Source organism: Cataglyphis hispanica, chromosome 2, assembly GCF_021464435.1.
Source record: "Cataglyphis hispanica isolate Lineage 1 chromosome 2, ULB_Chis1_1.0, whole genome shotgun sequence".
NCBI lineage: Eukaryota > Metazoa > Arthropoda > Insecta > Hymenoptera > Formicidae > Cataglyphis > Cataglyphis hispanica.
Genome location: NC_065955.1, coordinates 6,450,155 through 6,468,126, shown reverse-complemented (window position 1 = coordinate 6,468,126; position 17,972 = coordinate 6,450,155). Strand labels below are relative to the sequence as shown.

The 17,972-nt window shown below is 29.0% G+C and overlaps 2 protein-coding genes across 6 annotated transcripts; both read right to left on the bottom strand.

Moving 5' to 3' along the window:
* Positions 1–1,275: 1,275 nt before the first annotated feature.
* LOC126858988 (uncharacterized) lies at positions 1,276–8,572 on the bottom strand. Of its 3 annotated transcripts, none has more exons than XM_050609800.1 (4): positions 8,503–8,572; positions 7,181–7,557; positions 5,651–5,836; positions 1,276–1,553 (listed from the first exon to the last, which is right to left on the bottom strand). In XM_050609800.1, the coding sequence occupies exons 2-4, from the start codon at positions 7,235–7,237 to the stop codon at positions 1,371–1,373; spliced, it is 426 nt and encodes a 141-aa protein (XP_050465757.1). In that variant the 5' UTR covers positions 7,238–7,557; positions 8,503–8,572; the 3' UTR covers positions 1,276–1,370. The 3 variants fall into 3 exon arrangements, with proteins under 3 accessions (XP_050465757.1, XP_050465759.1, XP_050465758.1); XM_050609802.1 differs by having other exon boundaries at positions 5,651–5,833; XM_050609801.1 differs by having other exon boundaries at positions 8,511–8,520.
* Positions 8,573–13,531: 4,959 nt separating this feature from the next.
* On the bottom strand, positions 13,532–16,718 carry LOC126858960 (uncharacterized). Of its 3 annotated transcripts, none has more exons than XM_050609737.1 (8): positions 16,583–16,718; positions 16,296–16,451; positions 15,524–15,731; positions 14,924–15,444; positions 14,637–14,817; positions 14,330–14,542; positions 13,963–14,201; positions 13,532–13,877 (listed from the first exon to the last, which is right to left on the bottom strand). In XM_050609737.1, the coding sequence occupies exons 1-8, from the start codon at positions 16,583–16,585 to the stop codon at positions 13,713–13,715; spliced, it is 1,686 nt and encodes a 561-aa protein (XP_050465694.1). In that variant the 5' UTR covers positions 16,586–16,718; the 3' UTR covers positions 13,532–13,712. The 3 variants fall into 3 exon arrangements, with proteins under 3 accessions (XP_050465694.1, XP_050465695.1, XP_050465696.1); XM_050609738.1 differs by having other exon boundaries at positions 16,296–16,399; positions 16,583–16,706; XM_050609739.1 differs by having other exon boundaries at positions 16,296–16,399; positions 16,672–16,690.
* Positions 16,719–17,972: the final 1,254 nt, after the last annotated feature.

Here is a 17,972-nt window from a genome sequence, read left to right as displayed (position 1 = left end):
CTAGAGTTAATATATAAGTAATTACACACACACACACACACATAAAATAAATAGCGTGCGCTTATAGCGTTCTAGTTTCTCTCTAAAAAAAGGCATGTTATTGACATCTTACATATTTTTCACGATGCTAATTAGTTTTTGTACTGTACTTACTTCATGAGTAGCTGTTATTGTAGAGATTGCATTTTGTACAACTTAACACTTTAATGTTATAATAGTCAAGAAATAATTTATATAAGTAAATTCGTTTATAATTGTACTTTCTTTGTTAACAAAGGTTTTATGTTTATTGTGAAAAATAAGAAGCAGAAATTTTCGAGAGAAAGAGAGAGATTTGAAAACCTTGGTCTGACAGACTCCAAGCGCAAAACTTGTGTTGCTTATATCGGTTTATATATGTAATTTTATCACGTATAAATTAAAAACTATAAATGCAGTATATATTAAAGATATTAAATTAAAAACTAAAAATTAAAAATTAAATTATTATTATCTTATATCAATATAAATTAAAAATATATTAATATAAATAATAATATATAATATATAATATAAATAAAAGAAGAAATCTCGATATTTTAATTTAAAAAGAAGAAATTAAAAGAAAACATATATCAGACGTACATATTTAAAGTGACTTTTATTTATACAAAACAGTTCAGAAAATCTTCTTGAAAATGTACATAACAAATATATTAAATACTCTGCATATTTTTTTTAGGAGAATTAATATAAATTTTTTAAGTATTTCTAATATAAGATTTCAGAAAATTAATTAATGCTTTTTACTATAAAAAATTTAACATACTTTATTTATTATTTTATTATAAATTTAGGAAAATGAGTATGTATTATTAGATTATTTAAAATATTTTTTTTAAAGGAAACTAATAAAAATTTGAGAGAGAAACAAAATTAATTGCCTCTTATAATTTATAAACATTATTTTTTATAGAAAAAAAAATGTATATATTTTATAATATAAAATTTTAAAATTAAAGATTTTAGTTACTTTAAATATATTTATTTTTGATATAACAAGCTCTTAAAACTAAAAATGAAAGATACCATATTAAAAGCTTTTCTTTGTTAAGTTCTCGTACATTAAACTTATAATTCGACAAGATCTCTTACAATTTTCAGGATAAGTAAAATTGCAAATAATAGAGAAAATCTTGTTATTTATAGGAATATGTTTTACAAGAAACTTAGAACTAACAAAGAATATCATATATGTATTGTATGAAATTTTGTACGAATGCGTTCTCTCGACCTAAATAACATAATATGACTTGTCTTTGAGCATTTAGTAATAATTATATTTATAATACAATTTTTCAAAACATTTTTCAGATTTTCAACTAATTTTGTTACGCTTCATCTTTATCAAAAAAAGCAGGATTTTCGCGAATGCTTTTTGATTTGTATTGATTTGACGTGTTTTTCTCTAAATTGTTGTTGCTCGTAGAATTCTTGCAAATGACGTTAGATCTGGATCTGGTAGGGATGCTGAGAACCTCAGTCAACTGCATCGCCGTAGCGAACCTCAGCGCCTGAAATCAACGGTTGATTATATATATCATGGACCGCAAATCGTTCGCGTTGACGTACACGCAAAGTGCGCAATCCGTAATTCGTGCGAGCGAGCGTCAACGTCGAGACGGACTTCCGGCATAATTGAATCAATTCGTATGATGCAGCTTTGGTTCCGAGCCGATCTAATTGCCAGCGCTGTCACACACAGTCCGAGTTCGCGCATGCTGTTCGCGAAAATTGAAAATATCGCTCAAAGGAACGATCTTTGTCGAACTTCGGCGCGGTGATCCTTCGAATTTCGCGCAGAGTTATGTCACAGTTATGACATTTAACTTCCGGCAGTTTTACGTAAGCTTTGTTTTTAACTTCCATCGACATGCAGAGCAGATGAAATTTGCTTGTTGCTGTTTAATCTTCAAATGTTTATGCTTTCCACTTGAATTGTATTTGTGTTCGCGTGATGTAGTACGATTTTAAATATGCAACAATTTAACTCTGCTCGTTCATGACACACGAAATATTATCTTATATAAAGTAGATTATATATACAAAGCATCTTTTACATACATATATAAAGCTCTTATATAAAGCAACAAATTTAGAATTTTTAATAAAATATTTTTTAATAAAATATAAATTAATATTTTCCTTTCTCTTTTTAATCCATCTATCAAGTATCAAAACTTAATACATTTAATTTATTAATTGATAAACATTAATAAAGTAAATATTTTTCATCTTTTACTCATGATTCGGATGCTTAAATTTATTTTTATTTAATCAAAAAATTTGTTTATTAATTTAAAAATTTAATTCGCTAAGATAGTATTATTTAACATTAGATTTTATTTTTTAATAATAAAAATACTCTACAATATGTATATATAATATAAATGCTACAAAGTCTACATCTACAAATTAATGATAAAAAGAATTATATAAACATAGCGGAATGCACAATGTAATTTTCATTTTTTTAAATTTTATTCTAAATCTTATTTAATTAATCTTTTATTCTAAATTTTAAATCTAAAAATTATATTACATAAAAAGTATAACTATTCTTATAATATTTAACGTGTAAATTGTTTTAACGTATACAAAACAATCTCTATATTCTACATGCAAATATAATCAAAATTTAATTTAATTTAATCGAAAACTTTGCAAAAATAGTGCAATTTTGCATTAATTTTGCAATAATTTATTACTGAGATTTAATTTATGTTAAAATTGTTATACATTATATCAAATATTAATTTTCTTTTGTAAACATGAGAATTTCGACTATTTAAAACGACTCTTCATTTTGACCCAAATTATGCGAACGAAATTGAGTAGAAAATTACTGCGCCTGTAACTGACATCGAAAATTCACGACTGATTGTTACATGAGAAGTAATAGCTGGCGTAAACATTTACCATATATGCTTGTCATGCGAGCATCATGCAACATAATAATTATGTACATGTATCGAAATAGAGACAATACAACATTTACTACGCATGAGTGATGAAGCCTGCATAATGTATTGGGTAAACCCAAATGCGCGTTCTAATTGTGTACGTTGCATTTATATGCGGTATTGTGTTTATGTGCACTTTGTGTACACAAGATCCGAATAAGATATTTGTACTAGTTAGATATCATATATTTCAAAGAAGATAACATTAATTTAGATTTAGACGATCGAGAAATGCATTAGAGATCTTGAATGAAAGAGAGAGAGAGAGAGAGAGAAAATAAAATTATTAATATTAAATTAATTAAAATAATTATAATTACATAATTACTCTAATTATATAATTTTTATGTAAAATTTTTGCGAATAATTCAATGTTAATCTGGCCTGAACAGTTTTATAGTCTTTCTACACATAGAAGAACGAAATTATCATTGCATCCGATACTCTCATGAGTTCACTACTCAGTTGCGATTGCAGTAGCAATCACATTGCAGACTGCATCGATAGCAAGCGATCGAATGTAGTTCACTGTAATTCGATCCCGAGATAGCTTGATGCAGAGTGTCAATTTAATTGGCCTTCGCCACCGTCATTACGCGGCATCATCGCTGTATCCAGCATGATACTGTCAGTCGGACTGAAAGAGCGCGAGAAAAATTATTTGATAGATCGTAAATAGACCGTATCAATAATACGAACGTTCTAATTATATGCGTATTATCAATGATTTTGTTTGATTGATGCCATAATAGGATCGATAATCCTATTCGCATGCTCTACTTCACCAACAGATTGATTTTGTCACATCTTGTGCGTCAATACGAATGTCAATTTCGATGCTAGAGAAGTAACATCTGGAACTGTTCCGATCTATTGATGTTTATATCCGCTTATCGTCATAGGTCGTAGGAAGAGAAATTCGACTGAAGGTATTTTCGTTTCGGATGCTTGTTTACAATCTGACTGAAAAGGACGCTTCGCGAATAGCATTGACTAAAGCTGTTCTTTCAATTTCAGGCATTTTTCTAATGCAAAGCAAAAATCTCTTCTGTGCTTATCGCTTATTTTATTACATCTGTTAATGATACTTTTTTTATATATTTAAAATATATATTATTTTTAATAATTCATTATTTTAAATAATCATCATTTTTATTAAAGTAAATATAAATCGAAGTTGTTATCGTACATTATTGTCTTTATATATATATATATATATATATATATATATATATATATATATCACGTGTTATGCTAATTGATTAAAATTTAAATATATTTTCTAGTACCGTTTCTCTTCTTTGATAAATATCAATACATTTTCCTAATAAGCAAAACAATATTTTTGAAAATATTTTTAAAAACATTTTTAAGAAGATTAAAAAAATGGATTAATTCCCTTTTAATCATTAAAAAAATGTTTATATTAATATTCAACAGACAATATTTTTTAAACATCTTTTTAATATTTATTATTCAGTAATTGTACAATATACAATTAATGAATAATAAATATTAAAAATATTGTCTGCTCATTTGATGTTAATATATTTTTAATGATTAAACGGGAATCAATCTATTATTTTAATGTTTTTAAAAATGTTTTTCAAAAATTAAAAAAAAATATCCGCTTGGATCAAGCACTAGGCAATTACTTCCTCGTATACACACGTATAAACACTTACACAGTATAAACAATTTATATATAAACGTTTCTGTAAAAATATAGACTTTCAACAGATGCAGGTCACACAAAAATATGTACCGGGTTATATGCATCAGGTTTATTTTGCAAGAGAAAAGTGGCGAATAGTGCTGCACATAACGCGTGCCACGTTATATTCGTTAAATTAATTACATTTCATAAAAGAACGTGAAGAGAAGAGAGAATAGCGAAATAAAGCTTAAACGAGAAACATTTCAAAGTGACGGGTATGCAGAAAAAACGCTGCAATATATAAAGCAATTTCAATGAAAGATTAAAAAGTGGCAAAGCGACGCGTATCTACTTTATGCGAATATAGTATGCGATATCTTTTTTTTTATCGTGAACAGTAACAATTTAATAAAACTTTGAATATTTTATTGTATTGTACACGAACGAGTCGTTTTAAAGTCCTTTAACATTAAGCGAAGTGAGCAAACTCCACAAGTTCCTTACACAAGTTCCACGCTGAATAGAGTCCATTTTAAATTCATCCTAGATAACTGTAGAAATCGTCGACGATACCAATTGAAAATTCCATCATTTTTCAAGCTTGATTAACGAGAAAACGAGAAAACAGTTTCACAAATTTTGCATAAAAATCGTCTTTTTGCCGAACCAGTGTTTTCTAATTTCCCCCGGGGATCTCATTAACGAAATGAAGTGTGTAAAAGTGAAAGGTAATATATACCGATGACAATACGTGAAATGTCAAACGACACAATAAAGATTATGTTATCGTCTATGTTACCGATTTTTAACGCCGGATTGAATTTCAAGAATATAATACGCAGTTATTTATATACTTTGCTGGCATTTGTCGAAAACGTTTCGTAGCCTTATGGCCTTTGCTGACTTCGCTTTAAATTAAAGCAGGGAGAAAGAAAGGAAAGGAGAGAGAAAGAGACACAGAGAAATAACACAGCATTTCAAATCTCGCTACCTTCCGCCTGTCCCTGCGGGCTGAGTACAGCACCCATATTATGTACAAGGCCATTATGATGGCGGGTATGCACACACCCGCTATCGTGGACGCACCCTGTACAAGTAAATGATGTAGCCCGAGCAATGTAACTGCGAGAGCTGTTCCGCCCGCGACGTATCTTCCGGTACGACGTCGTTCCTCCTGCTAACAGAAATATCCCATGCGAATATTTTTTTGAATATATTTTTTTTATGGATAAGATTTATCTCGCGCTTATCTCGTGTTCACCAACATTTAACTCTTTAAATTGTCCATTTTATTCGCTATGATATATCTCGTTGTAGAAGTGGATTATCGATGTAAAAACATTGTCGTTTATTTATAAGTGCAGCAGCGCGTGCGGAATTATTTAAATAAGAATTATTTTGTAGAAATATGTATGTTGCTCCCGGTATGTTGCTTGCTTTATTCCTTCCAATCTATTGTTAGCTCGAAAAACGTTCGAGAAATGCTGTAGAGTTTAAAAGATTTCAATCGAGTTCTCGATACAAGCATTTCTGAAAAAAACTCTTAGACTGAAATATTCTTAGAGTGCTTTTAGCAATGAAAAAATACGTTGAAAACATCGCTCGAATAAATGTATAGGCGCGAAAGAATTTCAGTTTTCGAAAAGCAACATCATAATACGCTTATAAGCTATATTTATATATGTTTATATATGTGTGTATAAAATTAAATAAATTTTATTTGAATTATCAGAGATTTCCTTCTTTCTCTCTCTCTCTCTCTTACATATATAAATTATTGCCACATATATATAAAAATTGCCAGATTATTGCCCTACTAAACAACCTAATAAACAATTAACAGCGACTACCTAAACGTCCTAAGCGGTAAATACATTTTGATTTAAAGTAAATGCACAACAAAACGAATACGCGGGACTCCTCCTCACGTTTAATTCAGAATTCATTTATTTCACGTTGCCGGTTTTACGTGTGACATCTGCGAACGACAAGTGCGAAGGACGATCCAAAACAGATGGGACTCGAACATTAAATACTGGCGCGCGATTGCATCCACAATGACAGATCCATTTTCGTTTCGCTTCCTCCTTGAATTTCTCTCGTCGCTCACGTTATTGCGCACCCTTTAACGCCCTTTAATGTTTCGCGCGTTCTTTTTAACAAATCGTGCAGCCGTAAAGCTTCACGTTTTACGTAAATTTAGCCTAGATGTTGCGCAAACAGGTTTACTATCATATTCAAATTATGCTTCCGTCGGATGCAGACACGATATAGAATAGAATAGAGATAACGCGTGGCATTTTACTTCCCTAAGGCGTACGAGCAGAAACGATATCATCGCAGTTAGAATAGTCGTAATGGGAGCGCCTATATATGTGCGGCACGGAATCTAAACGTTTCACCTCGATCGACCATTCGATGCGGAATCAGCTGCACGTAACCACACAAGATGATATTGTGATATTTCAAAGTTATCGCAGTGGAATCGCTATCGTAAACGATATTCTCGCAGATAACTAACCGATTGTGAGAGAGTATTAAGATTGTCCCTCGACGAAATCTCCAATTTAAGCGACATCGCACTAACGGTGACATAAAGCTTCTGTCGCTACCGTTTGGGCATAAAAGTGAATCCGTTTGTTTATACGTAGCACAATCCGCCGCCGAGTCATAAGATTGGTCTTTGCTTCTTCTGATTTTCTTCTGAATTCTTTCTTCTCTGAGTATTATATATTCAAAATAAAGAGATATATTTTCAAAAATTTGTCCTTCTTATCCCTGTATTGAATACTTGATTATAGAAATTTAATAGCATTTTTAACTTTGAGTTTTAAAAACGCGAGATATATACAGAGAAGTTTTTTTCCTTTTCTAAGTGTCTTCAAACAAGCCAAGAATCTGAAGAAATTTCATTATAAATTATATGCCAGATTGAGATATTGCATTTGATTATCCTCGCAAGAGCTACAAGTTTTAATTGAGTTAATATCGTTTTAATTGAATATTAGGTTATAAAATTATTAATTAAATATTTAAGAAAGAATACGCAAAATATATTGATACAATTAAAAAATGTATTCATCGAATATTGCAAATATGTCTATTTCATTACATTTTCAATTTTTTTCATTAAATTTTTAATTGAATTTTATTTTTATTTTTTTTTATATTATTCTTATTACTTTTTTTTTATTGAATTAATAAAGTCAATAAGCGATAAATGTTATAAAAAAATTATTAATTGCATTAATGTCGTGTATTGTCCAATATTTATTTCGTTTTCAATTTTTTTCATTAAATTTGTGATCGAATTATTTTGTAGGACTATTTTTTCATCCTATCTTTTTATATGCAAATATTGACTTAAATTCAAGTGGCATTAAATTTTTAGTTTATTAAAAAAATATTCAAATCGCAATTGCGATTAATAATTATATCCCGTTACGTTCTTCTTTATAATACGATTACATCGTTAAACAATTGTTACAACCAAAATTAGTTCGCAGCGCTTTTAATTCTCACTAATTGTGCGAGCTGCGGATAGCAGAATTTTATTCGCAGATTTATGAATGTTGTTAGGGGAAAATTAAAGCGGCCATGTTCGTGTAGCGCGATGAGTTTAAAGTCGCGATTAATTAAACGAAAAAGGAGCCACCGAAGGGTGGTCGCTTTTTCCCGTCCGGAAAATATTCCGCTAAGCTAACGTTCCGCGTAATGCCCGTGCGAATTCCGTAATTCGCAATTAACCCGAATAAAACGCGATAAAAACCATCGCGCGTCATTGCGGAATTTCAAGCGCCGTTTTTCAAGCTCCTCGATGGATAGCTTAATTATTCCTCGCACTTTTGTACCCGATCGACGCACCAACACATGCGTTAACGTCAAAAAGAAAAAAAAAATATTCACAGAAAAGTAGATGGAGAATGATCCGCGGAATAATCCGGCCAATTATCGCGCGATCCGCGGATCGACTCTTTGCGAAAAGACGTAGAAATGAAAAGCTCGCTCGATCTCGCATGCGGCGAACAGGTTTATGTATCGCCGGTTGTGATTTCAAGAGCAACCTACGCATTTACACTACCGACACAATATAAGCCAGGCAAGCGTGCTGGCATAATAAACAAAAAACACGATGAGCCAATACACCCACATACCGCCATCAAAGATGGTGCGCTCGGTTGCGAGCAACGAATTGAAAGGCACGCGGTTATTGCCAAAATTAGATTATCCTGGATGTTCCACGTGAATGCGTTCAGAGCGCGGCTTATCGATGACTTAGAAAAACACGCCGCTCTCTAAATTTGCGATAAAAGCGTCGATTACGAATATTTTAATTCAAAGCTGTAAGATATATTTGAAGAAATATAACAATTCAAGACAATTCTCGAAGAACTTAGTCTTTGTTGTAAATAATTGCTTCCGAAATTTGTCACAATAGCTTGTATTTTTTATGTAATATCGTATTTTTTTCGTCTAAGCTTGTAGCTTTCATAGATAAATTTGATGACTTGTGATAAGGTCAACCAAGATTACATTACTGCTGTAATCTTATATTTCCGGACTTAGAAAAAAATTTCGACATCACACATTATCAAACACTGTTTCAAAAATTTCTTTAATATTCCGTAAAATATGAAACTAAACTCATTGATTTATCCTGAATTTAGTGGTCGATTGATTTGTGTTATTTTAAGCCTCTCCTAAGGATCTCCACGTGATCCTTCTGCCGCGTAAGCCTCCCCTATGGGAATTCACGCGATTTTTCTGATTATACGGCTTCGTTTTCACATTGCTATTTCCGCTTTCTCCTCGTTTTTCTTTTTTTCCCATTAACAGCACAATGGAACATTTTTTTATGCATTCTACGCCTATCCTTAGGCGCGTATATAGAGCACGAGTCGCACTGGCATACCAATCGCAATAGAAATAATTGAGGCATAATCAATTCCGCTCACGTCCACGGTTTTCAATCGAACGGGGTCATTTGCTGAGGGGGAATAGTTCTCTCTAGGCACGTTACATTACGTTTATGCACAATCGCAACGCACATCACAATATACGTGACCTTAATAATCTTTCTTTGCGAAGCAATTGGTATGATGACTAATTAATGAAAGTCGACCATTTTTAATGCAAAGAGCAAAAGATACAAACTTTATTAATTATTCAAAAAATTAAATTACTATAATAAAATATAAGAACAGATAAGACAACAATAAGATTAAAACTTTTTTCGTTATTTAAGTACATATAATAAATTTACGGTGTTTGAGAAACTAAAATTAATTATAGTAAGATGTATGTTATATGGTTTTATAGTAAAATTTAAAAATTAATATAATTTTATACTGCCACTTTTGAAATATGCAAAGATTGCGACGAAGAAAATACGATAATCCATAATTCTTCTTAACATATGTGTATTTAATGTAATTAAGAAATAAGTCGGGATTATTGTGATTCGGATTATTTGCATCAATCTGCATTGTGTTTAATTGAAGAATAAATTTTGATTAGAACTCGATTTTGCATCGATCGTTCTCGACGAAATCAAGATAAACGAATTATTTCCTCGTGAAACTATAAGAGGCAAATCTGCATAGCAGATTTCGCTATCTGATTCGCACATATAAAGTTTGTATGGTTGTATCTACAATAAGATTGCATTCCGCGTTTCTGCAAACACAAACACAGACATCTATATGATCGATTAGTTTCGCGGCGAAAATAAATTACTTTGCATTCATGTTGATAATTCTTCACGGAGGGAGACATGAGTGACTAGTTTAAAATGACCGCTATTAACGTCACGATCAAGCAACCTTACATAATTTCGAGCTCAAGTAGCTCCACTAATTGCTATTTGCCGCCGAATTGAACTTCATTCGTGAAATCTCGAGCTTCGCGAGAGTATAATTTTCACATGCTGTATAATTTTAGGTTGACGTTCGCTACAAAATCTTGAGCCTCGCAATTATAATTTTCACATACCGCGTAATTTTCCGCATCAATCACCGATTTGCTTTGAATATGCAAAATCTTACCGACCTGTTTATCTGTCTTTATCATATTTCTTCTTCAAAAATAATACAAGATAGTTTTATGTTGTTATAAACACGATTAAAAATATAGTTTTGGTCATTACGATCCGAATTGCATATATTTAGATATTTTTTTAACATAAAATAAATCTTTTCTTGATAAGATTTTAATTACAAACTTAGTTGGCATGACATTTAATGTAGAAAATATAAAAGTTACAGCTTTATAATATATTTATTACATTTTCTTTAAAATAAATAAAAAAAGAAAAAAGCAAATTTTAATTTATCAAAAGATATACATATAATTTAAATGTAAGTGACTGAAATATTTTATATAAAGTGTCCAAAGATGTTGCAAACAATTTAATTAGAATTTCTATAATACATACACATCAAAAAATATTCTCGCACGTGAAAAAATATTTTTTCTTGAGATTTGTAGTTAATTGAATATAGAAAAATTTTCATTATGGGACTTAAATATATCATTTCCTTAGAACGAGCGCCCGTGACGAAGGTGGCGGATTAAAAACGTAATATCAACGATCCAATCTGGTTTTACTCGAATCGTCCATTTTTACGAAAGAAGCAATTAAAGGAAGGAAACTGGCAGAAATTGGTTCGCGCTAGAATTGTCTTCGCTCACGGAAGTACGTGCTATGCTCGAGTTATCTCTTGGCATAACAGCCGGACCATGAATCGACCGTGGGGGGCACGAGATAATCTCTCCCAGTCTGATAAGCAACTGAAGATTAACAAAGCGTTTATTTGCCGAAAACAAGCATGCCGAGCTCGGCTCGGCACCGTAGTCACCGAGGACATCAACTCAAAACTTGCCAGATTACAAACAGCGAGACGTAAATTACGAAGTAACGCTACCTGCAATATTGAAACAAAGTTTATCTCAAAATTGTTTGTTCGCACAGAAAGCACTAAATTTTATTAAATGCAACATAGTTATTTAGAATAATTAAATCGACGATTATTTTATATATCATATCTTTTGCCGTTTATATGTGTATGTATATATACATTAAATATTTAATATCATAAAAGTTGCATAAATATTGCGTGATAATAATTATAATAATTAATAGTATTAATTTTCTAACACACACAATTGCAATAAATCTTCAAAAACAGAAAAACAACTATAATAAAATTTGTTTATTCAAGAAGTGGATTTCTAGTTAATCGTTGACAATAAAGCTTAAAGAAGAAATGAGATAACATATCGAAATTCTTTGAAAGCCGCTTATAAAAAGAACTGTATGTAATAATTAAAAATAAATGAAAAAAATATTTTTTGCAATATTAAATTTTCTTTCTCCTCAATCCTCTTTTTCTCTCTTTTTTTGGCTAGTTAAATTCGCGAATAATATCCACGAAATCTCGTTTATTTCACGGTGGGCAATATACTCGGTGAAATTGCGAGACGTATGCTTTTTGTCAACTAAAACTGTGTCGTAAAAACTGACATCGTTCTACAACCGTGGCGAAATTCTTCTGTAAGCAGGAGGCTTCTCTAAAGAAGACGTTCCAGATATATCATAGAAGTTGATCGATACGTGACCATTCAAATGGCGGATAAACACGCTTGTAATTAGTAAACTTCTACGTACATATATCTGATAAAATTTATGAGCGTTTCTTTATTAAAATATAAAGTTAAAAATAAAAATATTTATTATATTTATTATTTACTAACAATTTGATCGCTTTTTTCTTTAAAATTGTTAATATTTTATTATAATAATTATGCTTTGACAAATTTCTACTATGAAAGATAAATAATAAAATATAAAATTTATATTGACTCTTTTATTCAATCGACAATGAGATGTGAATTTGAAATTCTAAGATTACGTAAATGTATAATTTTTTTCCATCACATAAATTCTGAATGTCTATTTTTCAACTAAATAATATTTAGTTTTACATATAAAATTTATTAAAATATGATATTGACAATTATATATAAATATATATGAATTATCGTAAATACCTCATTTACTAACAATCAGTAAGCGTAGCATGTTTCGAATTGAATTCGCTTACTGCATGATAGCGGTACCTACAAAGCAATCTTGCAACTCCAAGTTACGCATCAGTCGATACGCATTGAACTTTCGTTACTTTAAACAAGCCAGACCTTTCACCGACAGTCGGAATCAAGCTGTTACCTATTGTTCGTACATGTCCAACTATTTTCTATATATACAGTTCCACATAATTGAGCTATAAATTTGAATTGAAATAATATTTAAATTAAAAAATAAAGATTATTATTTAAATATATAAATAAAAAATAATTTTTATGACAATATTATATATATTGATATCTATCAATTCTTGTCACCATTTTACATAGAAAAACGTTAAAACGAGATTTGCAAACAAGATTTAAAACATTTAATAATTTATTGTATAAAATAATAAATAAAATTTTTTAATTATTGAGGTTTTCTATTGATTTTATCATAATACTTTTACGAATTAACTAAAAAAATATAATTAAAAAATAAAGTAAACAATATTTATTGTATATTGCAACTGCATATATAAAAATATATAATTATTGATAATAAAATATATAAAATTAATATAATATTAATACAAAATATACCAATAATCTGTTTTATATAATTTTATAATTTTATATAATTTTCTTATTTTAAGTTACTTCAAAGTTGCAGTCAAATTTGCTTTGGTTTAATTATACAATATTCTATAAGATATTATAAATTTTTCATTTTTGATAAAAAATATTTTACGTTAATTAAAATTTATAATAAATATAAAATTTTGCACATATGTATTACAGTTTTTATTAAAAATATTAAAGTATTGCATTATCGTATGATTTTTTATTATATTTTATTACATCATGATTCAAATTATAAAATTTCAACATGTTTTATAATTTTATGTGTAATTATTCCTCTATTTTTTGCTATTACAGAATCTAACGCGCAGATTATAATGTTCTGCTGACAGATTTATCAGATCTTATTTATGTCCCCAGTACTTAGAACGCGCCATATTCAAAAGACACCTGCGACGGTTTTTTCCATTAGACTGGCATGGCCAAATGTTAGTGAATATCACACGTTGGAACGCAAATATACTACTGGTTTTTTCTACCACAAGTTGTCTTATTTCCATTTCTGTCACCTACCAGATAATACGTAAATTTATAACGTAAATCTTTTTATACAAATAATGCTATCTGACTTAATGAGAAGCAAATTATTTAAACCTTTGCTCCAGGTATTTTCATAATAATCGCTACCATACAGTGTTCAATATCATTGACCGGTATAGGGATTACAATTGCTTGAAGCACCGCATCATGAGATAGTAAGATATTTTCAATTATAGTTGGTATAACCCTATGATTTCGTATATAAAAAATTTGGTTCTTTCGATCGACGATATATATATCGCCATCTTTGTCATACAAACCCACATCTCCGGTTTTGAACCAATCTAAAATGACTAGTTTCTCTCGAATTAGTAAAAATTTTTTATACACAAGTATTTTCTTCATTAATGATTTAAAGCATGTAAATCATATGATAAAGATCATAATTAAAGATTATTAATTATAAGAAAATGTAACAAACCTCTAGATTGTTCAGAATTATGTTTTAAGAATGCTGTCAACATATAGGGAGATCTGCAATAAATTTCACCATACCGTTCTGGACCTAATGATATTTCTCTATAGCGATAATCTTTACCGACTATCTTTAATTGAACATCAGCACTCACATAACCACAAGATCCCATTTTCCCTGGTTGTCGTTGATAAGCGATGATGCCTGTTTCAGTCAGACCTGAAATAACATAACAAGATTCACTAATGTTATATATTATATTGCTATTATATGTCAGCATTTGATTATAATTGTAACAAATGAATGTATATACTGTATGCTTGAAGAATAGAAGCATTAGGTAGCAATGTTGTGAGATCATCATGGATTTTGAATGAATTGATAGTTGAACCGCCGAATACAACTGTCCTTAAAGAAGAGACATCATGTTTTTCAAGCTCGCTAAATTTAATTAATCGATTGCACAGATTAGCTTCAAGAAAAATCCATGTTATCTAAGATAAATAAACATTTTATATAATTTGTATATTTTATATATTATGTAATATTTTATTTATATTTTATACATATCCAGAAAAAATTTAAATGTCTGTTCAATACCTTATACTTTTTTATTGCTTCACATATTCGTGCAGTGAATTGTGTATTAATCCTGATTACTTTTACTTGCAAAAGAATAGCCTGAATAGTCATAAATATGCCATTGATATAACATAAGGATTCTAACAACAGAGCGGTATCATTTTTACGCATATTGGGTGCTTGTTGATTTGATGGAGCCATGAAAGCTAAATGAGGAATGTCTACTTGTGTAGGAAAAGCAGTTGTGCCTGAAGTAAACAATTTCATCGCAGTTGACTTCACATTTATCACTTTTGGGCAGGAAAAGTGTTCAATATTAACCGGATCGTAGTTGAAATTCAGAATTTGTTCCAGAGTGAAGATATCTTTAATTGTAGTTTGTACATTTTCCTTTTTATGGGGAATACCTATGATTATTGGGGTGGGGAAGTCTTTGAGGACTTGTAATTGATTTATAATTTTGTGGACTTTCTTATAAAATCTTTCATGGATGAAAAGTATAACTGGACTAACTTGCTCCACAAAGAAATCTATCATTTCTGTGAATGATAAATTAAATTAAATTTTTAATAAATAACTATGAAAATGAATAGTATGAAAATTAGAAAAATAATATACCTAGATTATAAAACATATCCAATGGACTAACAACAGCGCCGATGTATAAAGCGGCTATAAACGGTACATAAGCTTCTAATTGATTGTTTGTACATATCATTATTACATCATTGGATCGAATACCCAATCTTTGCATCCATAATGCACATTTTACGGTTTTCTCTCTCATTTCTTGAAATGTATTTTCTTCACCTGTTTTTTCATCCACCTGTGAGACAATATTTTTTACTTACTTTCTTACCTAATAATATTTTATCTTTTATCTAATAAATTTATATAATTTTACATAACACAGTTCAACAACAACAACAACAACAAAAATATATGAAACGGAAGATTAGTCGTTTTTTATATTGACCATAATTATATATTGATCATAATTATAAAAATAAATTATATTTTTTATACTATCTATAACCAACATTAAAAGTTCCTTTTGAGGGTTGAAAGTCCTAACAATATATTTTATTTTGATTGCAATAAAACTTCTTTAGCACTTCACATATTGTAACTATAATATGTAACTACAATATTTGTGAAAATAGTCCTTTTTGCAACTTAAATTGCAAATTTCTCAAAAAATTTCTAATTCTAATGTGATAGAGCAATTTCAAAACTGGACTCGTGTTCAGCGTGTCCAAAAACATATAAGAAACGATTAATCCGATGTTCGGAAAAAAGTCATTTTTTGTTGAACGGTGTAATTAATAGATACTTGTATTATGTATACATCTCTAAGAAGCAAACAAGTTTTATTATTAAAACATGTTACCTGACCAACGAAGTTCGGATTAGATATAAAGGATTTTAAAATTAAACTTCCAATATTTATATTCCAATCTTGCATTCTTTCATCTAGATCGGCAGTTTTTGCTCCTATTAAAATATTGTCTTTTACACAAAATAAATCACTTATGTTAAAAGGATCCTAAAATTATACGTAATAGATGATTAATAACGTTCTTTTTTCCGAAAATTCTATAAAATAATATTTATTATATTGTTTATCATTTATTATCATTTATTATTTATGTCACATACACGCACACAAATACTCACCATATTATCAATGATGTTAAATCTTTCTTCAGCTTTCTATAATATTTTGTTGGATTAAAAATGTTAAAAGTTTAGACTTTTATACTCACTTTACCTCTATCTAAGATAATAGCACTACCTATTTTACAATAAACACTGCGATACTGAACATTAATGTCGATATAATATTTGTTTATTTTTACGAAATAACCTCAAGGTTATAGAAGCAAAATTCAATATCTCATCTGGAGACTCGAGTCAGATTTAAGACAAAATATTGAGAATCTAAGAGCTATTAATAATAAATGAATAATATATGTATAATAATTGTAGATATAAAGCTATAATGTTGGACTAATTGTTTAAAATTTTAATTGATTAAAGTAATTAATTAAACACTCTTTGAAATTAATAAATCATAACATAAATAAACGCAAGTTTAATCGATTAATAATATTAATCGTTAGTCGGTATAAAATTAATCGATTAAATTATTTGATTAACATTTAATTGATGCATAAAAGTATTATTTTTCAAATCGTAATTAATGTAATCGTATAAGTATTAATTAAATAATTTAATCAATTAAATTTATATTATATTTAAATTTAATTGATTTTTGAAATTAATACATCTAACGTGTGAATAAATTTTAACGTTTATTTGTTGAATCTCTTTATGTTACAGTAACTTCTTTTTATTACAGAACTTATAGATATTATAAAACTATTTTCTACATATTATAAAACTAATATTAATTACAAAAGTTTTAAATTAATTTTTAATATTATTTTTTTTTAAACGTATTATTTAATTTATGTAGATTATATAATACTTATATAGATTGTTGTCGCAATTGAGAAAATTTTTCTATTGAAGCCGATGAAATTTCTATCAAATTGCGGCAATGACCACACCATTTAAATCACACAATAAATATCTCGCCAAAATTATAATAAAAATAAAAATAAAATTATCAAAAATTGACATTTTATGACAATTACTTTTCTGAAAGGTATATTTGTAAAAACGATGTTGGCTGTATACTAGATCTGTGCCCTCTCTTTTTGATACAAAAAACAAAACATTTTTGTTAAATTAGATAAATAAAACTATGTGTCATAAAATATTTTTGATTTATGGCTGACAATCGGTTCTTTTTTTTTTATAAATAAAGAAAAGATCTATTTTTAGATTAAAAATATCATTTTCCATTTTACGAATCGCTGTCATTTTAAATGAGGAATGTGCAACGAATTTTGTAACTAATTTCAAAGCTTTCAGCTTTGAAAAAAGTAAGTCTTTATATAAAATATACTTTATAATTATTTGTGCACGAAGAATGCTCTATTGTGTGATAACTATAGTTATTATATGATAACTATAATTGCATTACAAAATTTTCATATTA

Bases quoted from the DNA above. Each gene is read 5' to 3' on its own strand.
- LOC126858988 (XM_050609800.1), bottom strand. From the start codon at position 7,237: ATGTCGCTTAAATTGGAGATTTCGTCGAGGGACAATCTTAATACTCTC. The intron at 5,837-7,180 runs GTTAGTTATCTG...TATTTCTGTTAG, and splicing joins TTAATACTCTCTCACAATCG to CAGGAGGAACGACGTCGTAC. The intron at 1,554-5,650 runs GTAGCGAGATTT...CGTTGATTTCAG, and splicing joins CCCGCAGGGACAGGCGGAAG to GCGCTGAGGTTCGCTACGGC.
- LOC126858960 (XM_050609737.1), bottom strand. The intron at 14,543-14,636 runs GTATATACATTC...ATGTTATTTCAG, and splicing joins TTCTATTCTTCAAGCATACA to GTCTGACTGAAACAGGCATC. The intron at 13,878-13,962 runs GTTTAAATAATT...ATTATCTGGTAG, and splicing joins TGAAAATACCTGGAGCAAAG to GTGACAGAAATGGAAATAAG.